The 24,108-nt window shown below is 46.2% G+C and overlaps 1 protein-coding gene across 1 annotated transcript in view; it reads left to right on the forward strand.

Annotated features, from left to right (window-relative positions):
• LOC124518522 (uncharacterized) overlaps positions 1-24,108 on the forward strand; it is a 110,721-nt gene that overhangs the window by 68,552 nt on the left and 18,061 nt on the right. Inside the window, exons 23-26 of the mRNA XM_047088517.1 lie at positions 8,074-8,665; positions 18,521-18,703; positions 20,791-21,747; positions 23,531-23,677. Coding sequence (XP_046944473.1) covers positions 8,074-8,665; positions 18,521-18,703; positions 20,791-21,747; positions 23,531-23,677 — 1,879 coding nt within the window. The remainder of the gene's footprint in view (positions 1-8,073; positions 8,666-18,520; positions 18,704-20,790; positions 21,748-23,530; positions 23,678-24,108) is intronic.

The following is a 24,108-nucleotide window of genomic DNA, read 5'->3' on the forward strand; positions in this document are numbered from 1 at the left end:
AAATGAAGGGCTGACACTTTCCTCAATATTGGAGTCCCATTCCTGCCCTGGGTGGGGCCTCCACCCGGCTGGCCCTGTAAACAATGAAGGCCACTCTTCATGGACCCAAACAGGACCCTGACAAGAAGCCTCAGGCCTGGGCCTGGGGCGCCTGGCACAGGAAGGCTCTGGCCCCCATTGGCCGGGTCGGGGAGGCTGCCGCTGACATGGCCTTTGTCCCAGTCTTTGTGGGACAAGATGGATGGCCCTCCGGTTGGGCTGATGCTATCTCAGGGCTGCCGGTCAGACGTGAGGCAGGAGCCACCCCCTCCTTTGTGGGCAGGTGCGGGGCATCCAGCCCATTGTGGGCTGTGGCCGACTGTCCAGCCGTCCATCCGGCCTTATCACTACATCAGGGATGGCCCCTTTTGTACAAATGAACTGTCAACCCCCCCACCCCCCCCACACACACCCTCAGGGATGGCCCAGCACACCCAGAGCCCCTGGTGGGGGTCAGAGGTAATAGTCTTTGTCACAGTAAGGTACACAGGCAGCCTAACTCAGTCCCAGCATGGTACAGGGAGGGGATGTTCCCCCTCACTTTCCAGAGGAGGAAACCAGATGCCAGAGAGGGGTCTTCCTGCTGGGCCTGAGCTTTCTCCACGCTGCACTGGAAGCAGAGCCCCTAGGACTCCTCTCTTACTCCTCACTGAGGCCTTCAGGGAACAAATGTAGGGCTCAGGAGAAGATGGCCTGGGGGTCTTAGGTGACCCCAAGCTAAGAGAAGGAAGCCTCCTGGGCTGTGAGCCCAGGCTCCAGCAGACACTATGGGGAGGGGTCAGCAGGAGCCGAGGCCCACTGCCCACAGGTTTGAGGGCTTCTGGGCTGTGTCCCTCTGAGAGGGTGGGCACAAGGAACCCTGAGAGCCCGGAGCTGCAGAAGCAGCTGGAGCTCCTCTGATGCAGGAAAGAGGCTGGTGTCACAGTCTGGTCAGACCTGAGGAAGAACTTCCTTACTCCCTGGTAAATAGGGCAGCTGAATTCCATGGTTCCTCCTAGACTCTCTCTCTCTCTTTGGTCAGTTCTCCATGATTTAGATTGGCTTCTGCCCAAGGTACTGACCACAGAGGGTGCTGGCCTGGCCTCCCTGGCGAATCTTTTCCGGGCTGCCTGGGAGTCCCCGGTCCCAACTTGTGACCCTGAGCTGACCCTCCATGCACTGACCCTGGGGCCTCCAAGGAGTGTGGGGAAGTGGATGGTCCCAGCTCAGCGCCCCTGAATGGCCCTGTGCAGGGAGGGGGAATGTACACCTCTACCCCCACCTCAAGGGCCTGCCATGCCCCTCCCCCCAGCGTGGTCCTCCATCTAATGGACACCACACCTGTCCCAGGGGCCCTTCCTTCCCCACTGACAGCCTGGTCCTCTCTGCGGTTTCAGACTCCTTCTCCTTCCAGATGGGAACAAAACGGTGGCCACTCAAGGCACTACGCATCCCCCCACACCTGCAGCCCCCAAGCTGTCCGATTCAGGGTCCTTTGCCCTACAGCCCAGGGGTCCTCTGACCACATCACTGCCCACCCCCAGCCTCTCTGAACAAGCCCCAGCAGGGCCAGATGGCATTCCTGGGACAGATACAGCCGTGACGTCCCTCTGGCAATCTTCGTGTCCTTGTCTGTGAAATGGGTTGCGGCCTCGGCTGAGGACCTCCCGCCCCCAAATGGGCATCCGGTTCTCCCCTCACGCGCCGCGACCCGAATGAGCCACCAGAGGGCGCTCGTGGTCTGCGGAAAACCCCCCACGTGGGGCGAGGGCAGCCGAGGTGAGCCCTGGGCGTGCAGACAACCAGGGTCCGCAGAGGAACAGAGGCCAGGAGAGGACGGATTTGCCCAGGCTGGTGGGGGTGGATCGCCGAGACGGCGGACAGGTCGCGCACCCCACGGGAACAGGGAAGGGTGCATCAAGTGGCCGCTGACAGGGAGGGGTGAGCGCGCCCCCTCTACACCCTTCCCCTCCTTTACCTTCCTCTCCCTTCCCCTCCCCGGGGTCGCTGACAGCTCATCAACAGGGAAGATAAGGGACTTCTTCCGCCAGGCGGAGGGAGTGTCAGCTCAGGTGCACCAGCCGCACTCCTGCCGCCTGTTTGCTCCGTAAACATATATTGGGCCCCTGCTGTGTGCACCGAGGCGGGGCTGGAAGGAGCGGCTGCGTGGTGGCCGGTGGCGTGGAGGGCGACTAGAAGGAAGAAGCCGGCGGGGATGGTGGAATGGGAGCCCCCCAGGGGGAGTGGAACAGACGCTTCGCCACCTCCCGACCAACCTGGGGGCGAGGAGTGGGTGCGGGTCCTTTGTGGGCCCCCTCTTGCCTGGGGAGATGAAGGGGAGCCTGGGGAGGGGGGCGGCCCCTCGGTGGGCGGAGACTTGAGTGGGGCCCGCGTGGACGAGGCCCTGGGAAGGTCTGGGGGCCCCCGAAGCCCTGGCCACGTTGGGGTGGGGTGCACCCGCCGCCCAGACAGAGCAACAACATTGGGGTGGGTGGCGGGGCCCTGGGGGCCCATAGCTCACTGCACCGTCTGCGCCCACCCCCGGCGTTTCCGATGGAAGACAGGCAGCAGGCGATAAATCACCGGCTCCCACTCCCACCCACCCAGGCTGCCTCGGGGAAGGGGGGCTGCATGTGACAGAGACAGAGCCTGAGACAGAGACAGAGACAGAGACAACCACAGAGAGAGACAAAGGCAGCTATGGCTGGCCAGCTGACACTGGCCAGGTCCTTTTGCTCAGGGTGTCTGGCCTCCCACCCCAAGATGCCCCCTCTATCAGGCCCATCTGGAAACCAGCTGAGAGCCACCCCACCCCAACCGACCCCCAACAGGGAGGAGGAAGAGGGAGGGAGCAAGGCCTTAGCAGCCATAACTCTGTCCACCCTGGAGAACCATAAATCAGCAGGGGGCTCTCGGGAAGCACTCGCCCCCTAGGCTGAGGGGGGCCTTTAGGGTCATTGGTCCTGGTGACTGGGCCTGGCCTTAGCTCTTGTGTCCCGCCCTCCTTAAACAGCCCCTGGGGTATCCCCCAGGCCTACCTCCGTTTTTCCCCAACACAGTCACGTGCCCAGAGCTGTCTACACCCAGGGCTGTCTACAATGGATGCAACACTCTCCTCGTCCTCACCTTCTCTGTGCACAGACAGGAAATGTCTGCAGAGGATGACGTCCTGTCCTATCAGGAGAACCCATGGGCTGGCCCTGCAGGGTCTGGGGATCAGCAGTCCTTCCCAGAGAAGCCTTCCCATGGGGATCTTCTCTGCCCCAGAGGAAACACGGTCTTTCCCTCCTTCTGTCCTGCTTTCCTGTCACCACCACCCCGCAGCGTGGTGGAGGCCAGCTGGACAAAGGGTGCTGGGAGATCGACCAGGTGGGGACCCCTCCATTACTGTGGACATCCCCTGGGGGGTGAGTACTCAGTGGGCAAAGCTTGAGAGAGCCCATGAAAATGTTCCCAAGACCTATGGAGTGTGCTCAGCACCCCCACTGCCCAGACCCCCAGTTCAGCCACTGGCCTCATGGATCCCTGGCCCAGGGGTCTGTCCTGCAGACAACCCCTCAGGGCTCTTGTGGCAGAAAGAAGGCCACTTATACACAGGGAAACAAATGTCCACCATGAAATCTCTCAAAGAGCGGAGGGAGCGGGGACGGGAGCGTCCTTCAGAGCTCTTGGAATTCTGTGCCTGAGAGAAACCCTGGTCCTCATCATGTGGATGATCCCCTTGACCCTCAGAACAAACCTGAGTGCCCCAGCCCCGGGACATCAAAAGCACTGACTGGTATGTCGAAGGCAGGTGGTGGGGAGGGCTCCTGGGGATGTTCAGGCTGAGGGAGCAGCACTGTGCTGCCAGGAGACGCCTGTCAGGGGAGGGTACAGAGGTTGCAGGGGCCAGAGGTGCCCTGGGCTCAGCCTGTAGGAGGGAGAGGGCAGAAGGGCCCCAGATGTGTAAGGGGAGCTCCATCCAGTCATTTGTTGGTTCTGAAGCATTCTTCCCAGCAGTGTGCCATCCCATCTGGAGGCTACTGTCTGCATGGTCTGGGGGGGCTTGGGGGTGCAGGTCCCTTGGACTCCAGCCTTCACCTATCAGAGGCTCCCACCCTCCTCACCCCTTGTCCTACTACAGGTGTCCTTGTGGGGAGGGCCTCACCTCACCCTGTTTAAGTGTGTTAGACAAATTGAGGGGCTCTCGGCCAGATAGACACTCATGTGGCAAGGGGTGGGGGACGGGAGGGCACCTTCAACAACAAGGACAGCCTGACTGGCTCTCTCCACCCACCCCAGTGCTGCTCTCCCTGCCTCTGTCCCAGTCACACAGGACCCTGGGATCATCCCCACAAGGTCACTGTGTCCCCAGTGGGGTAAAAAAAAAAAAAAAACCCCTTCAGAAGTGGCAGGGGCCTGGGGCATCTGGGTGGCTCAGTTGGTTAAGCGTCTGACTCTTGCTTTTGGCTCAGGTCATGGTCTCACGGCTATGTCGGTTTGAGCCCCTTGTCAGGCTCTGTGCTGATGGGGTGGAGCTTGCTTGGATTCTCTCTGCCCTTCCCCCACTTGCACTGTCTCTGTATCTCTCAAAAGAAGTAAATAAACTTTAAAGAAAAAAAAAAGAAGTGAGAGGGGCTGGAAGGGAATCCTTCAAGCTTTGCCTGAGGGAACCCCTGGGGTTTGGGGGTACAGACCTCACGGCAAGTAGAGGGTCCCCATGCTGCTTCTCTTGCCCAGGTGTGTGCATAGGCCTGGTGTGCCCATTCCCAAGAGGGAGACTATAGCCTGGGGCCAGGGGGCTGGGGAGGTGGGGGTGAGTGTCCGGGGCAGTGTGGGCATCGCCCAGGTGATTGTGCCCCTGGGCCTCTAAAACTCCCAGGCTTGAGCAGGGCTTTGAGGAGGCCTATGGGAGGCCTAAAGGCCAAGCTCTGCTGTGCTTCTGCATGGAAATCTATGTTAATGTGACTTGTATTTAGGAGCTCACTTTTCTCTGTGCTTTGTTTATTTAAAGATGCTCTTGAAGGATTCCAGCCAGATACGAGGAAAGGGCTTCTGTCTGGGCAGGGCTGCGGGGGGGGGGGGGGGGGCGGGGGGCGGGCGCCCCTGACAGCCGCCTGTCCCAACACGCCTGCGCCCCTGTGTGCCCACTGAAGGTGCTCACCATGTTCAAGTTGCCTCATCTCCTGCAAGAGTGCGTCTTGGGGGTCCACACCCGGGAGGACACCAGTGACACAGACCAGAGCAGAGCCAGAGCCCATAGACAATGCCATCCTGAGATGTTCATTCAGGGGGGGAGTGGGGGAAGACCATTGGCTCTCTTTATAGGAAAAATGGGGACAGACTTGTTTGCGGGAGCCCTGGGTCTCTCCTGGCACAGAATGCCTCACCTGGGTACCCCTTGCTCCGGGGGTCCCTAGTGAGGGTCCCTATTTTATGAGTCTCTCTGCTGCAGATCCTTTATCTAGAGCCCCTGCTCTATAGGTCTCTTCTCTTTGGAGCCCTGGTATGGAATTTCTGGTGTAGGCGTCTCTGGTATGCTGGTCTCTCCTCTGGGGATCTCTGGTCTGAGGTCACCGTTTGGCAGGTCCCTGGTGTGGAGGTCTCTGGTCTCAGAGGTCCCAGATCGGTTCTCCAGGTGTCTGCTCTGCATCTGGAGGTCCCCAGTGTGGAGGGCAGTGATGTTGTCTGTCCTTATTTGGGGTACCATGGTTTTGCCATGGTGGTCTCCAGGATACCAGTCAGCCCCTTTGCCCCGGGCTGGGGATCCACCGCCACAGAAATCCTCCCGGGGGGCCACACTCCTGACTCTCTTGTGGCAAGGCCAGCACCCAGGGCTGCCTGGAGCCCCCCTCCCCGCTGAGCCCAGAGAGAGCCCTTTGCAAAGACATGTCTGCCTCATCGAGGATAGGTTCCTGTCTCCTCCTTTGTCCCCACAAGCACAGGCTTGCATGGGTCAATTCATACTAAAGGTCCAAGTGCCAGTTTTCAGTGACCAGTTCAACCATTTTGCAAAGCTTCAGGCCCCCTCAGATGGGGTTCCCACCAAGCCTGTCGGAGCTGAGGAAGATTCAGAAGTCCTGCCTATCACTTCAAGTGTTCCCTCCCTGCTGCATTCTTTATCCCCAATTCTAAATTCCCCCAAAGCTCTGAAACTTAAAGTGTTCGAAACTCTGTAACAAAGGCAGCCCTGGGCTGATGTGTAACCATGTGTTATGGCCTTTATTAATTCCAGTTCATGTGAATAGTCGCACTTCACTACCGACACCTTTTTTAAATGTTTGTTTGTTTGTTTGTTTATGTATTTATTTTAAGAGAGAGAGATTGTGAGCGGGAGACGGGCAGAGAGAGAGGGGGAGAGTGAGAATCCCAAGCAGGCTCCATGCTGTCAGCACAGAGCCCAAACCCGTGAGATCACAACCTGAGCCAAAATCAAGAGTTGGACGCTTAACCGACTGGGCCACCTGGACACCCCTCATTTCACTACAAACATCTTTAAAAGTTTTTTTTTTTTAATGTTTATTTATTTTTGAGAGAGACAGAGACAGAATACAAGTGGGGGAGGGGTAGAGAGTGAGGGAGACACAGAATCCAAAGCAGGCTCCAGGCTCTGAGCTGTCAGCACAGAGCCCAGCACGGGGTTCGAACTCACAGACCAAGAGATCATGACCTGAGCTGAGGTCGGACGCTTAACCTACTGAGCTACCCTGGTACCCCTCCACTACAAACATCTTAATGTGTTTGGTTACCAGCAGCTGCAGCCGGCTCCAATGAGTTATCATGTACTGTATGAGATATATGACAAATTCTGAATTCCAAACACATCTGGCCCTGAGGCTTTGGATGAGGGGTCTGAGCGGTGGAGTGTCCCCACACTGGTCACAGCTCTGGACTACATGGAGGTCCCAGTGGAGGGGGAAATGGGCGTTTGACACAGAACTTTGCAGAGCAATGCTGCTGCTTACATGGCTTTTTCATTTTCTGAGCAAACAACTCTGTGCTAGGTGCTGGTGATTCAGAGATGGAGGAGGACCAAGGGGCACACAAGGGGCTAGGGAGAAAGGAGCGCTTCCTGAGTGTGGAAGGTACAGCAGGCCATGTCCTCCTAAGGGCGCTGTCATTGGGGGAGCTGGTGACCACAGGTCTGCCTGTCCTTTCTGTGGGACCGAAGACTCCAGATATGACATCTGAGAGCACTCCAGGGAAGCCAAAGGTACTTGGGAGTGTGATAGTGACGGAAGACAGGAGGCACTCATGCTTGAGAATCTTGCCAATCACTGAAGGTCTGGGGCCTCAGTTTCCCCATCTGTAAATGGGGTGCAGGCCCTGGCCCTGCCTTCAGTGCCACTGACTGGCCTCTAGCACAGGAGGCCGAGATCTCCCTGCCCCCCTTCTCAGGGTGGTAGCAGTTCTGGCTGCCATCTGCAGAGCAGAGGGTGTACAGCTGGGGTGGGGAGTGGGGGAGCAGGCAGGCTTGAGGTCGGTCCGTCCTGTCCCAGATGTCAGCTCGGTTACTCTTTAGAAATAATCCCAGAAAATAAGCCAGAAAAAGAGAAGAGGGACAACGGCCCAGGGGCTTGGACTTTGCAGCTTGCCTAGGTGTCTCCTCCCAGAGCAGATGTGCACAGCACTGAACAGGCTGCAGGAAGGAAGCTGGGGCACAGGCCCTGCGCCGGGCATCCGGCCGTCCGTGGGGTGACCATCACCTCTCCTGCTGTGGCCAGGCGCAGGACTCCACAGGCCAGCACCTCCATCGTCCATGGTGAGGTGAGGAGCGGCTGGCAGGAGGCCGCCAGTCCCTGGGGGGCAAGGTCTTACGGAAGAGCCACACGTTGGGAAGGTCAGAGGCTGAGGCACCGACTGGGGTCCCTCGAGAGCGAGGCAGGCAGAGTCCAGGCCTGGGCATGGGAGACGCGAGGTGTGGCGGGAGTCGGGCAGCCGCCTTGCCGTGGGCTGGGGCATCGTGGGCGTCGCTGGGTTCCCGGGGGGCGCTGGCCTGCGGCTGTGAGCGAGGGCGTCGCCCGGAGGCGGCGGGCGCGGGCCCTTGGGGGGCGCCTGGGTCCCCGTCCCCGCCAGCCGCGCCGGGTCGCGCGTGGGCACGGTGGGCGCGATTGGCTGGCGGGCGGGCGCGCGCGCGGGCGGGGCGGGCAGCCCCGCCTCTTACTGCTTCTCCATCTCCAGGAAGAGCACCGAGGTCTATTTCGCTTGTATTCTAGCGGTCTCCAACACCACCTCCCTGCTAGAACCAGCAATCTTATCAGAAGACAGTAAAGTGGATGACGTGATCCAGGATCTGTATGCGATGGGGGAAAACGGAACCCAGATCCACTACAATCAGGTGTGTGCCAAGCACCAGGGTCTCTGCGTGCCTTCCAACCCACTCCTGTATGCCTGGCAGATGAACAGGGACCTCGACCTGAGAAATGTCACTTTCCCAATCTACAACCACACCGGTCAGCCCACCTACCTGGCTGGCACCATTGGAGGAACCTTCTTAGGCGAGAGGATGGGAATGAACCAGTTACTCCTGGAAGCCAAAGCCGTGAGGCTGCTCTACTACCTGAAAACTGAGGATGGAGAGGACATCGAGCGTAGTAAGAAATGGTTGACCCATTTTCTGAACCAATCTAGCAACATTGAAAAGCGTCTGGCCTCGAAGAGGATCCAGGTATCTGCTGGCTGAGTTTTATAGGGAGACCAGGAGAAGGTGGGAGGGGTAAGAACACGTTTTCCAAGTAGTAGCACTCCTGGATTATTTGTTGGAGTCCTTGACTTGCAGCTGGGAGTGCTCACTCTGTTTGGCACTTAATCCAACTTCCTTAATCTCACACACCGAAGGATGCCACACAGCATAAATCCTTAATAATATTCTGGTGGAAAACACAAATCCTACATCCCTAAGGTAGGTCTGCTCAGTGCAGACATTGATCATCAGGTTTTCCAGTCAAATTACTTTAAAACCCTTACTCTTAAAGTCTTTGCTATTTGGCGGAACCCTCTGAAATGTGTTTGGGGTTCATTGGAATAAAAGCAACAAACTTTTAAGAAGTTCCATGGTATTATTGAAAAGCGAATTAGCTCACTGTTTACCAAGTAAGTTATATAGCCTAGTGCCAGGCACATGCTAGCTATTCTGTAACTAATAGTTGTGAATAAGCCTGGTCAAAGTGAGACAACTATTGGAAAAATACCAGATCCTTCTGAAATATCGATGAAATTAAAATAGTAAAAGACAACGACCTACTAAAATTCTAGAAAAAGCCACAATTTCTGTAATTATGAATGGTTTCACAATCTTAGGTAGATCTCAGATTTTGTGTATTCAGGAGGTTTAAACCTTGGGTTTCTGAAAGAAACTATGGAAAGCGTGCCACAGATTTGTGGGAAGAAGCACACCTATGTTAATCTTCTTTATTCTAAAATCACGATTCACATATTTTGATCTTTTACTAAATCTTCACATGTTTCAATCAGTAAGCTATAGTGTTTCAATAGGGTTTGTAACTCACACAAATATTGGAATGAAAAGTTATTTACTTGACTAAACTTTTGTGGCAGGTGGTCTACTTGACATCAATTTCTACACAACGGAACTTGAAGCAACTTTGATGACAGTGATCCGTTTGTTTCACTTGGCATAACTTCTAATCATATTATTTGCAATCCTATCATGCTACAGGTAAAATGGTTTCATTGTTTCTTAACTCTTTTTAACAGATATTTTTGGGTGGCAAAATACATATAATTGATATAAAATATGCCATTCTAATCATTTTTAAGTGTATATTTCAGTGGCATTAATTACATCCACACTGTTGTGCAACCATCACAACTATCTGGGTTTTTTTTTTCATTTTTATGTTTCTACGTTTCTTTATTTTTGATAGAGAGAGACAGAGCACAAGTGGGGGAGGGGCAGAGAGAGAAGGAGACAGGATTGGAAGCAGGCTCCAGGCTCTGAGCTGTCAGCACATAGCCTGCCGTGGGGCTCGAACCCACAGACCGGGAGATCATGACCTGAGCCGAGGTCGGATGCTTAATGAGCCACCCAGGCGCCCCACAACTGTCTGTCTCTAAATCTTTCCATCCCCCCAAACAGAAACTGTATAACCCTTAGGCAGTAACTCTCCATGGCCTCCCCCCAGTCCCGGCTAACCTTCATCTACTTTCTATCTCTATGAATTTGCTTATTCTAGAGATTTCATGTAAGTGGAATCACACAATATTTGTACTTTTGTGACTGGTTTATTTCACTTGGCATAATGTTTTCAAGGCTCCTCTATATCCAGGCATGTATCAAACCCTCATTCATTTTTATGACTGGTATTTCACCGTATACATACAGCACTGTTTGTTTATACACTTAACTGTTGACGGGCACTTGGAATGTTTCCACTTTTTGGCTTTTGTGAATAATGCTGCAACGAACATTGATGTACAAATATTTTCTTGAGCTCCTGTTTTCAATTATTTTCAGTATATACCTGGGAATGGAATTGGTGGGTGGAGTGATAATTCTATGTTCAGTTCTTTGAAGAACCGCCAAATCCTACCAGCGATGTATAAAGGTTCCAATTTCTCCGCATCCTCACCAACACTTGTTTTTTGTTTTATTGATAATAGTTAACTTAATAGTGACAAAGTGCGGTTTGATTTACATTTCCCTAATTACTAATGATCTTAAGTACGTTTTCATGTGTTTATTGGCCATATGTACATCTTGGAGAAATGTCTATGCAAGTCCTTTGCCCATTTTTTAATGTGGTTGTCTTTTTGTTTTTGAGTCCTATTGTTTTTGGTTTGTATATTTTGTATATTTATATTGTACATTTATATTGTATTTTATATATAATATACAATACAATATATATTGTATATTTATATTGTACATTTATATTGTATATTTGTATACTTTGTATATTTGATTTTAAGTTTTTTTTTTCTTATTTCGAGAGAGAAGAAGTACGAATGGGGGAGGGTCAGAAAGAGAGGAGAGAGAGAGAATCCCAATCAGGCTCCACACTGCCAGCACAGAGCCTGATGCGGGGCGTGAACCCACAAACCATGAGATCATGACCTGAGCTGAAGTCGGATACTCAACTGACTGAACCACCCAGACACCTCAGTATTTTGTATGTTTTAAATATTAAACCTTTATCAGATATATGATTTATAAATATTTTCTCCCACTCTGTGCATTGTCTCTTCACTTTCTTGATAATGTCTTTAATGCACAAGAGTTTTTAATTTTGATGAAATCCACTTTATCTTATTTTGTTCTTTTGCTACTTATACTTATATCTAAGAATCCATTGACAAGTTCAATGTCATGCACATTTGCCCTGTGTTTCCTTCTAAGAGTTTTATGGTTTTAGCCCTCATATTTAGGTTGTTGATCAATTTTTAGTTCACATTTGTGTATGTAGTGTGAGTAGGGGTTTAGCTTCATTCTTGTGCGTGTAAATCCATGTGGAAATCCATGTTTCCATGTTGATTGCTGGAAATCCAGTTTTCCAAGTCCCATGTGATGAACAGACTATTCTTTCCCAGTTGATTGGACTTGGCATCCTTGTAAACAATCAATTGGTTGTAGATGTATGGGTTTATTTCTGGACTCTAAATTATATGCCATGAGCCTACATGTCTGTTGATGTGCCAGGACCACACTGTTTTGATTCCTGTAGCTTTGTTATGAGTTTTGAAATCTGGAAATCTCAGCCCTCCAATTTTTATCGTCTTTTTCATGATTATTTTGGATATCTAGGACCCTTGCAATTCCATATGAATTTGAGGGTTGGCTTTTCCATTTCTGGGGTGGGGGGGAAGGTCATTGAAATTTTGATAAAGATTGTGTTGAATCTGTAGGTTGTTTTAAGTGAGATTAACATTTTAACAATACTGTCTTCCTCCCCGTGAACTAAGGTTGCATCTCCATTAACTTGGGTCTTCTTTAGTTTCATTCACTAGATTTTTGCAGCTTTCTGTCTTTCAGCTCCTTGGTTAAATTTATTTCTAAATATTTTATTCTTTTTTTTTTAACAGTCAAATACTTTATTTTTTTTTATTTTTTTATATGAATTTTATTGACAAATTGGTTTCCATACAACACCCAGTGCTCATCCCAAAAGGTGCCCTCCTCAATACCCATCACCCACCCGCCCCTCCCTCCCACCCCCCATCAACCCTCAATTTGTTCTCAGTTTGTTTTTTTTTTTATATGAAGTTTATTGACAAATTGGTTTCCATACAACACCCAGTGCTCATCCCAAAAGGTGCCCTCCTCAATACCCATCACCCACCCACCCCTCCCTCCCACCCCCCATCAACCCTCAGTTTGTTCTCAGTTTTTAACAGTCTCTTATGCTTTGGCTCTCTCCCACTCTAACGTCCTTTTTTTTTTTTTTTTTTTTACCTTCTCCTCCCCCATGGGTTCCTGTTAAGTTTCTCAGGATCCACATAAGAGTGAAACCATATGGTATCTGTCTTTCTCTGTATGGCTTATTTCACTTAGCATCACACTCTCCAGTTCCATCCACGTTGCTACAAAAGGCCATATTTCATTTTTTCTCATTGCCACGTAGTATTCCATTGTGTATATAAACCACAATTTCTTTATCCATTCATCAGTTGATGGACATTTAGGCTCTTTCCATAATTTGGCTATTGTTGAGAGTGCTGCTATGAACATTGGGGTACAAGTGCCCCTATGCATCAGTACTCCTGTATCCCTTGGGTAGATTCCTAGCAGTGCTATTGCTGGGTCATAGGGTAGGTCTATTTTTAATTTTCTGAGGAACCTCCACACTGCTTTCCAGAGGGGCTGCACCAATTTGCATTCCCACCAACAGTGCAAGAGGGTTCCCGTTTCTCCACATCCTCTCCAGCATCTATAGTCTCCTGATTTGTTCATTTTGGCCACTCTGACTGGCGTGAGGTGATACCTGAGTGTGGTTTTGATTTGTATTTCCCTGATAAGGAGCGACGCTGAACATCTTTTCATGTGCCTGTTGGCCATCTGGATGTCTTCTTTAGAGAAGTGTCTATTCATGTTTTCTGCCCATTTCTTCACTGGGTTATTTGTTTTTCGGGTGTGGAGTTTGGTGAGCTCTTTATAGATTTTAGATACTAGCCCTTTGTCCGATATGTCATTTGCAAATATCTTTTCCCATTCCGTTGGTTGTCTTAGAGTTTTGTTGGTTGTTTCCTTTGCTGTGCAGAAGCTTTTTATCTTCATAAGGTCCCAGTAATTCACTTTTGCTTTTAATTCCCTTGCCTTTGGGGATGTGTCGAGTAAGAGATTGCTACGGCTGAGGTCAGAGAGGTCTTTTCCTGCTTTCTCCTCTAAGGTTCTGATGGTTTCCTGTCTCACATTTAGGTCCTTTATCCATTTTGAGTTTATTTTTGTAAATGGTGTGAGAAAGTGGTCTAGTTTCAACCTTCTGCATGTTGCTGTCCAGTTCTCCCAGCACCATTTGTTAAAGAGGCTGTCTTTTTTCCATTGGATGTTCTTTCCTGCTTTGTCAAAGATGAGTTGGCCATATGTTTGTGGGTCTAGTTCTGGGGTTTCTATTGTATTCCATTGGTCTGTGTGTCTGTTTTTGTGCCAATACCATGCTGTCTTGATGATGACAGCTTTGTAGTAGAGGCTGAAGTCTGGGATTGTGATGCCTCCTGCTTTGGTCTTCTTCTTCAAAATTCCTTTGGCTATTCGGGGCCTTTTGTGGTTCCATATGAATTTTAGGATTGCTTGTTCTAGTTTCGAGAAGAATGCTGGTGCAATTTTGATTGGGATTGCATTGAATGTGTAGATAGCTTTGGGTAGTATTGACATTTTGACAATATTTATTTTTCCAATCCATGAGCAGGGAATGTCTTTCCATTTCTTTAAATCTTCTTCAATTACCTTCATAAGCTTTCTATAGTTTTCAGCATACAGATCCTTTACATCTTTGGTTAGATTTATTCCTAGGTATTTTATGCTTCTTGGTGCAATTGTGAATGGCATCAGTTTCTTTATTTGTCTTTCTGTTGCTTCATTGTTATTGTATAAGAATGCAACTGATTTCTGTACATTGATTTTGTATCCTGCAACTTTGCTGAATTCATGTATCAGTTCTAGCAGACTTTTGGTGGAGTCTATCGGATTTTCCATGTATAATATCATGTCATCTGCAAAAAGCGAAAGCTTGACCTCATCTTTGCCAATTTTGATGCCTTTGATTTCCTTTTGTTGTCTGATTGCTGATGCTAGAACTTCCAGCACTATGTTAAACAACAACGGTGAGAGTGGGCATCCCTGTCGTGTTCCTGATCTCAGGGAAAAAGCTCTCAGTTTTTCCCCGTTGAGGATGATGTTAGCTGTGGGCTTTTCATAAATGGCTTTTATGATCTTTAAGTATGTTCCTTCTATCCAGACTTTCTCTAGGGTTTTTATTAAGAAAGGGTGCTGGATTTTGTCAAAGGCCTTTTCTGCATCGATTGACAGGATCATATGGTTCTTCTCTTTTTTTTTGTTAATGTGATGTATCACGTTGATTGATTTGCGAATGTTGAACCAGCCCTGCATCCCAGGAATGAATCCCACTTGATCATGGTGAATAATTCTTTTTATATGCTGTTGAATTCGATTTGCTAGTATCTTATTGAGAATTTTTGCATCCATATTCATCAGGGATATTGGCCTGTAGTTCTCTTTTTTTACTGGGTCTCTGTCTGGTTTAGGAATCAAAGTAATACTGGCTTCATAGAATGAGTCTGGAAGTTTTCCTTCCCTTTCTATTTCTTGGAATAGCTTGAGAAGGATAGGTATTATCTCTGCTTTAAACGTCTGGTAGAACTCCCCTGGGAAGCCATCTGGTCCTGGACTCTTATTTGTTGGGAGATTTTTGATAACCGATTCAATTTCTTCGCTGGTTATGGGTCTGTTCAAGCTTTCTCTTTCCTCCTGATTGAGTTTTGGAAGAGTGTGGGTGTTCAGGAATTTGTCCATTTCTTCCAGGTTGTCCAATTTGTTGGCATATAATTTTTCATAGTATTCCCTGATAATTGTTTGTATCTCTGAGGGATTGGTTGTAATAATTCCATTTTCATTCATGATTTTATCTATTTGGGTCATCTCCCTTTTCTTTTTGAGAAGCCTGGCTAGCGGTTTGTCAATTTTGTTTATTTTTTCAAAAAACCAACTCTTGGTTTCGTTGATCTGCTCTACAGTTTTTTTAGATTCTATATTGTTTATTTCTGCTCTGATCTTTATTATTTCTCTTCTTCTGCTGGGTTTAGGCTGCCTTTGCTGTTCTGCTTCTATTTCCTTTAGGTGTGCTGTTAGATTTTGTATTTGGGATTTTTCTTGTTTCTTGAGATAGGCCTGGATTGCAATGTATTTTCCTCTCAGGACTGCCTTCGCTGCGTCCCAAAGCGTTTGGATTGTTGTATTTTCATTTTCGTTTGTTTCCATATATTTTTTGATTTCTTCTCTAATTGCCTGGTTGACCCACTCATTCGTTAGTAGGGTGTTCTTTAACCTCCATGCTTTTGGAGGTTTTCCAGACGTTTTCCTGTGGTTGATTTCAAGCTTCATAGCATTGTGGTCTGAAAGTATGCATGGTATAATTTCAATTCTTGTAAACTTATGAAGGGCTGTTTTGTGACCCAGTATATGATCTATCTTGGAGAATGTTCCATGTGCACTCGAGAAGAAAGTATATTCTGTTGCTTTGGGATGCAGAGTTCTAAATATATCTGTCAAGTCCATCTGATCCAGTGTCTCATTCAGGGCCCTTGTTTCTTTACTGACCATGTGTCTAGATGATCTATCCATTTCTGTAAGTGGGGTGTTAAAATCCCCTGCAATTACCACATTCTTATCAATAAGGTTGCTTCTGTTTATGAGTAATTGTTTTATATACTTGGGGGCTCCGGTATTCGGCGCATAGACATTTATAATTGTTAGCTCTTCCTGATGGATAGACCCTGTAACTATTATATAATGTCCTTCTCCATCTCTTGTTACAGCTTTTAATTTAAAGTCTAGTTTGTCTGATATAAGTATGGCTACTCCAGCTTTCTTCTGGCTTCCAGTAGCATGATAAATAGTTCTCCATCCCCTCACTCTGAATCTAAAGGTGTCCTCAGGTCTAAAATGAGTCTCTTGTAGACAGCAAATAGATGGGTCTTGTTTTTTTATCCATTCTGATACCCTATGTCTTTTGGTTGGCGCATTTAATCCATTTACATTCAGTGTTATTATAGAAAGATACGGGTTTAGAGTCATTGTGATGTCTGTATGTTTTATGCTTGTAGTGATGTCTCTGGTGCTTTGTCTCACAGGGTCCCCCTTAGGATCTCTTGTAGGGCTGGTTTAGTGGTGACAAATTCCTTCACTTTTTGTTTGTTTGGGAAGACCTTTATCTCTCCTTCTATTCTAAATGACAGACTTGCTGGATAAAGGATTCTCGGCTGCATATTTTTTCTGTCTAGCACACTGAAAATCTCGTGCCAATTCTTTCTGGCCTGCCAAGTTTCAAAAGAGAGATCAGTCACGAGTCTTATAGGTCTCCCTTTATATGTGAGGGCACGTTTACCCCTTGCTGCTTTCAGAATTTTCTCTTTATCTTTGTATTTTGCCAGTTTCACTATGATATGTCGTGCAGAAGATCGATTCAAGTTACGTCTGAAGGGAGTTCTCTGTGCCTCTTGGATTTCAATGCCTTTTTCCTTCCCCAGTTCAGGGAAGTTCTCAGCTATTATTTCTTCAAGTACCCCTTCAGCACCTTTCCCTCTCTCTTCCTCCTCTGGGATACCAATTATGCGTATATTATTTCTTTTTAGTGTATCACTTAGTTCTCTAATTTTCCCCTCATACTCCTGGATTTTTTTCTCTCTCTTTTTCTCAGCTTCCTCTTTTTCCATAACTTTATCTTCTAGTTCACCTATTCTCTCCTCTGCCTCTTCCATCCGAGCCATGGTGGTTTCCATTTTGTTATGCATTTTGTTTAAAGCGTTTTTCAGCTCCTCGTGACTGTTCCTTAGTCCCTTGATCTCTGTAGCAAGAGATTCTCTGCTGTCCTGTATGCTGTTTTCCACCCCAGCGATTAATTTTATGACTATTATTCTAAATTCACTTTCTGTTATATTATTTAAATCCTTTTTGATCAGCTCATTAGCTGTTGTTATTTCCTGGAGATTCTTCTGAGGGGAATTCTTCCGCTTGGTCATTTTAGATAGTCCCTGGTGTGGTGAGGGCCTGCAGGGCACTTCCCCTGTGCTGTGGTGTATAACTGGAGTTGGTGGGCGGGGCCACAGTCCGACCTGATGTCTGCCCCCAGCCCACCGCTGGGGCCACAGTCAGACTGGTGTGTGTCTTCTCTTCCCCTCTCCTAGGGGCGGGATTCACTGTGGGGTGGCGTGGCCCGTCTGGGCTACTTGCACACTGCCAGGCTTGTGATGCTGGGGATCTGGCGTATTAGCTGGGGTGGGTAGGCAAGGTGCACGGTGGCAGGGGGGGCAGGCTTAGCTCGCTTCTCCTTAGGTGATCCACTTCAGGAGGGGCCCTGTGGCAGCCGGAGGGAGTCAGATCCGCTGCCAGAGGTTTGGCTCCGCAGAAGCACAGAGTTGGGTGTTTGCACAGAGTGAGCAATTTCCCTGGCCGGAACCGGTTCCCGTTGGGATTTTGGCTGGGGGATGGGCGGGGGAGATGGCGCTGGCGAGCGCCTTTGTTCCCCGCCAAACTGAGCTCTGTCGTCCGGGGGCTCTGCAGCTCACCCTCCCTTTGTCCTCCAGCCTTCCCGCTTTCTGAGCAGAGCTGTTAACTTATGACTTCCCAGACGCTAAGTCGCGCTTGCTGTCGGAACACAGTCTGTCAGGCCCCTCCGCTTTTGCAAGCCGTGCTCGGGGGCTCTGCTTGGCTGGCGAGCCGCCCCTCTGCCCCGGCTCCCTCCCGCCAGTCCGTGGAGCGCGCACCGCCTCGCCGCCCTTCCTACCCTCTTCCGTGGGCCTCTCGTCTGCACTTGGGTCTGGTGACTCCGTTCTGCTAATCCTCTGGCGGTTTTTTGGGTTATTTAGGCAGGTGTAGGTGGAATCTAAGTGATCAGCAGGACGAGCGGTGAGCCCAGCGTCCTCCTACGCCGCCATCTTCCCAGCAACCGCAACTTCTCTTTTTAATGAGTAACTGAATTATCTGTCCTGTGGAGGAATAATTATACCTGTGGGAAAAGGGGTAATTTTCAACTCTCACTTTCTTGAATAATTTCAAACTTCTTTCCTACACCATCTACCAGAGTTATTACTGACTAAAAGTAACTAAGTTGCATAACGCTTTGTCCTTGCTTCTTTTCAATGGTATATATGTTTTGGAAGAGATTGAAGTGACAAATTAAAAACATGAGCCCTAGAAAGAAAAAAATAAAAACGTGAGAACATAGAAATTTCATTTGCACAGTAAGCCAACATATATGGAACCAGATCATAAGAGGAACTTTTTATTTCTAACAAAACAAATTTTAAAATAAGCACATTAAATTGCAGATTTACTTTAAAACAAGAGGAAGAAAAAAGAAGAAATGCTGAGATGTTGTATGAAAAAATTAGGGAGAAGTTAAGAAGAATAGAAGACCAATATCAGAAAGAAGTTGAAACAAAACAAGAATTTGAACTCGCTCTTAGAACACGAAACATGGAATTGAAGGCCGCAAAAGATCATTTGAATCAGGTAAATTACTTTTTGAGAAAAAATTGTATATTTCCATCAATACTATATAGTGTATTATGCATATATTTTATGGTATCCCTTTGATTCAATATATATTATTTAGGTTTAAAATAAATTAAAACATGGGATCATGTTCCTTGGAACATTTGTTTAAAATTTTCCTCTTCAGCTTTTGACTTTTTTTTTTTAACGGTATGAGACCAAAATCGTGATGAAATGTATCTCCAGGTTGTAGAAAAGTGCAGTGACAGTGGCAACTTTCTCCAGAACAGAAGGCCAGAGTATTACAAGATGGAAGTCTAAACAATCACTTTTACAAGCAAAAGGTGCTAGAAATGGCTCATAAGAAAACGAATTCTGAAATATCTTCTTTAGTCATTTTGAAGTACATGTGTGTACGTATTTGTATACATTCTATTTTTTAATTATTATTACTTTTTCTCCATGTATGTATATATAAATTTTAAAAACCCAACACTGTACATCATGGAAACTATAGAGGGTTTTAAGAGCACATATATTTTTGGGGAGGGGCATGGGGGACGGTGGCATTTTTGTTTCATCGGATAAAATAATATTCTTGATTAAATGCATTTGTCTGCAACAACTAGTGACATTCATAATGTCCTCATCCAAAGGAGAGGCTTGTATTACTTTCTGTAGGAATCGATGAGCTTTCCCTAATCTCAAAACTATTGCTACTAGCAACATGTGTTTTGGTTTTGAACAGTTACTTCACTGCCTTGATATATTAATAGATCAGTTGAACACTTCTGCTAATGGACAGGAGGACGAGTATAGCCAGTTCCCAGATCATATTTTCGGTATCAAGTCTCCTACTTTTGAGAAAAGTAACAGTTTGCTTCAAGTAGCGTCCTCTTTCATTACAAGGAACTTTTGAAAACAATGGTATGCTACGGTATACACTTAATGACAATTTATTGATAGGCATTTTATTCCTAATAAAATAGTGGAGTGTCTTTCCCCTCTTTTATATTTATTACTATTTTCAACATGAAGAGGAAATACAAGGTATTGCAGCAGTAATTTCATGATTTTCTAAGAGATGTATAAATTTCACCTTATTTCCTATCAGCAGTTTGAAATCCAAGACTTCTTTCATATTTGTGTATTTACACTAGAGAAGTAGCAGTGGTTGGTGCAAGAGCACTAGTTGTGGAGTGAGAAGACCTGGGGAGAGTCCTGCAGCTCACCGTTTTAATGTCTCCATTCTAGAATTGTGATAACCAAATGAGTTCTTTGATATATGGAGAAGTGTTTATATTATAATACATTGCCTAGATTTCTCAGTTATCAATAGATCTATTCTTATAACTGACTATAGAAATGTTAGCAAAGTAGATATCTATGAAATATTCTCAGAAAGAAAAGCATTTTAGGAAATTTAATCTGTCCAAATAGATGCAGAGCTAACGACTTTACTGTGGGGTAGTTGTGTTTTTGATATCTACTGTAAACTCAATTTTTAAGTGTAGTCAGAGTTATTAATCTTTTATTTCAGGCCTTCTGGTTTGTTGTAAATCAGAGAAAGGCTTTTCCAATTCTGAGATTCTGAAAACTTCTCACGAATTCTTTTTTACTTTCATGCCTTCGTTATCTTCAGTTAAAGTTCTGAACTTTTGGGAACTTATGCTTGCATAAAATTTGAGATTTGGAGCCAGCTTCATTTTTTTCCAGTTGGATATTCACTTACTGTAATCCATCTTTCTTTCTTTCTTTCTTTCTTTCTTTCTTTCTTTCTTTCTTTCTTTCTTCTTTCTATGTTTCTTTATTCATTAGAGAGAGAGAGAGAACACAAGCAGAGGAGGGGCAGGGAGAGGGAGAGCGAGAATCCTGAGCAGGCTCCTGACTGTCAGCACAGAGCCTGATGTAGGGCTTGAACCCACAGAATGTGAGATCATTCCCTGAGCCAAAATCAAGAGTCAGACACTTAACCAACTGAGCCACCCTGGCACCTCCTGTAACCTTTTCATTGTTTAAACATAGATTATGCTTTAATTTCAAAGAAAAGCATGATAATGTCACTTTATTGAATGCGATCTGAAAATGTCCTTTGTTTTACTTAGCTTTCTGATAGTCGTGAGAAAATGCAAGATCTGTTGCATAAAAACCACATGTTGCAGGATGAAATCGCCATGCTAAGACTGGAAAGAGACACCATAAAAAATCAGAACCAGAGAAAGGAAACGAAATATTGTGAAGACATTGAAAGTGTAAAGGAAAAGAATGACAATCTTCAAAAGACCATAAAGCAGAATGAGGAAACATTATCAAAAACAATATTCCGATATAGTGGACAGCTTAATGCTCTGACTGCTGAGATTACGATGCTGAAGTCTAAACTGGAGAATGAAAAACAAAAGAAAGAGAGCCTGGAAGCAGAAGTTGAATCATACCGTGCTAGACTGGCTACTGCTGTGCACGATCATGATCAGAGTCAGACATCAAGAAGAGACCTAGAACTTGCTTTCCAGAGACCAAGAGATGAAGATGGTCACTTACAGGACCAGATGACTTTTGATGTGTCTAAACTACAAGATAACAATGAACTTCTTTCTCGGCAACTTTCTCAAGATGAAAGTAAATTCAACGCCCTGGAAATTGAGCTCCATCACACAAAAGATGCTCTCAGAGAAAAGACTGTAGTTTTAGAATGTGAACAAAGGGACCTAAGCCAAACACAATGCCAGAAGATGGAAATTGAACACATGTATCAGAAGGAACAAAGTAAAGTGAATAAATACATTGCAAAGCAGGAATCCTTCGAGGAAAGGTTATCTCAACTACAAAGTGAAAATATGTTGCTTAGACAGCAACTAGATGCTGCTCACAACCAAGCTGACAGTGAAGAAAAGCTAGTGATTAATATGCAAGACCAGTTTCAGAATGTCCAAAAATACCTTAAAGCTAAACGTGAAGAACAAGGTCTTATGCTGGGAGAAAGAAATAACGAGTTAATCAATGAATGTAAACATTTAAAAGAAAGAATGTATAAGTATAAAAATGAGAAAGGAAAATTAGAAGTAAGTATCCAGAAAGATAACAATTTTTCAGATTTCCAGAAAGAAAACTCAGGTAATATTTGATTATGGCTGACTTGTGAATCTAGTTGAATATTAAAAAAAAAGACTATAAATCAACAAAAAGCATAACTCGTATGCAGCAAATAAAAATTAGACCTGAGAGGTGTTTTGATTTGAGTACAGATACTATGTCACCTATGAAACTTTAAGAGGTTAAGTTATAAACTGTTACTAGATGATAGTCTTATACTGCTATAATAATATTTTTTTAAGTTTGTTTTGAGAGAGAGTCGGAGAGAGAACATGAGCTGGGGAGGGGCAGAGAGAGAGAATGCCAAGGAGGCTCTGCACTGCCAGCGTGGAGCCCGACACAGGACTCTCAAAGTCAGGAGCTGTGAGATTCATGACCTGAGCCGAAATCAAGTGTTGCTTGCTTAACCGAGAAAGCCACCCAGGCCCCCCCTACAATAATAATTGTAATCTTTGCCACCGCATTTTATTACTGTGGTGAGCTGGTAAATGAAAATGCTCAAAGGTAAAATGAGTATTTTGAAACTTAGATCCAATTAATTGAGTTAACTGGACAGTCACTTCAGATTTCCCAGATGAAATGAAGTGTAGGTGCTCTTTCTGGTAGTACTTTTCCTTTGGTAGCTTTTTATACATTTTAAGTTGGTATGATTTTATTTTTATTCACATAAATTTCAATTTTCAGTCTCAAATCATGTGTTCCTACAACCTCTTAATTCTTTAAAGGCATCTACTTTACACTACATCATAATTTGGGACAACTGTGGTGAGTGTCAGGAAAGCCATGTTTGAGTAATCTTCCCACTGCTGTTTATAACTTATTTTAAATATTTTTACAAATAATTTGCTCATTTCGAAGCTCAGTTACTGTCATGTGGGCATAAGTTTGTCCAGTACAAAGAGAATTGTATCTCTCTGTGATTTATTAATTTGGCATTGGATCTCCATTTTCAGACCAAGGAGGGGTTGCAGGATTCTTGTTTAGCAGGAATGGAGTGAGTAGGGGAGAGAGCTGTAGGAGCTGAGGTCAGGGGAGGGGGGTGGAAGCAGGGGCCATTGGAATGACTTTACTTTACTCCCGAGATAGGAGTCTATTAGAAGGATAAGAGCAGAGGATTGGATATGTGAGGAATTCTGACGGTAGCTTAAGCCTGCAATAAAAAAAGAGAGAAACCCTTTCATAATATAGAATTTACGACTGCTGTGCCCACTATGTCCCCATTTCTTTTTGAGACTTCTGTAGGTTTTGAAGCTTTGCAAATTCACCAGTGGAGAATGGATAGTGAGGCTGAATTCATTATCTAAGTGACATCATCCTGACTAGGCAGGGAGATAACACCTTTTGTTCTTTAACTGAATTCAGTGAACAGGAATGTGTATGTGTTGCTAAAAGAAGGTGAATTGGGGCGCCTGGGTGGCTTGGTCGCTAGGCGTCCGACTTCGGCTCAGGCCATGATTTCACGGTCCGGTCCGTGATTTCGAGCCCCGTGTCGGGCTCTGTGCTGATGGCTCAGAGCCTGGAGCCTGTTTCAGATTCGGTGTCTTCCACTCTCTCTGCCCCTCCCCTGTTCATGCACTGTCTCTCTCTGTCTCAAGAATAAATAAACGATAAAAAAATTAAAAAAAAAATAAAAGAAGGTGAATTGATGTATGTGGTGATATTTCTCAAAGTACGCATGGTAGAGTTGTCTATTATTAACATAATTTAATAATAAGATGATTTAGAAAATCAGTAACAGAAATGTCTTATTAGGTAGTTGTGAGAGAACTTCAACAAAAACTGGCTGATACTCTGAAGAAACAGTCTATGTCACACGCTTCCCCGGAGGTTATATCACATCTTCGTCTGGAAGATGAGAGACGGGATCTCAAGAAGAAATTAGGTCGAATCAGAAGTCAAGTATGTAGTAAATGTAACCTGTCAACAGTTAACTTATAGCTGGTTAAATAATATAAGGTGTTTTAGGATACGAGCTTCCATGGACCGCTTTCTTTTGTATTCTCATTATAATTAATTGATTATGATTTTAGTATCTTTACAATACATTTATTTCGTAAACTCTGACTTTCATTTTACTATTTGCGTTATACGTTTTTTTCTTGTAATAGTTAGGAAAGTTGAGGCTTTTGTCTCCTTCCTCACAGAAATTGAGAAACTTTTTTCTTTCTTAATGTAAAACTTATTTTACAGTTGATTTATTTATTTTGAGAGAGAAAGAGCAAGAGAGAGTGTGTGCGTGCATGTTAACAGGGGAGGGGCAGAGAGAGGAGAGAGGGAGAATCGCAAGCAGCCTCCATGCTGTCAGTGTAGAGCCAACGTGGGCTCAGTCT

Source organism: Lynx rufus, unplaced genomic scaffold, assembly GCF_022079265.1.
Source record: "Lynx rufus isolate CCGP_SWC_20201006 ecotype Redwood Valley unplaced genomic scaffold, mLynRuf1.p SCAF_24, whole genome shotgun sequence".
Taxonomy (NCBI): domain Eukaryota; kingdom Metazoa; phylum Chordata; class Mammalia; order Carnivora; family Felidae; genus Lynx; species Lynx rufus.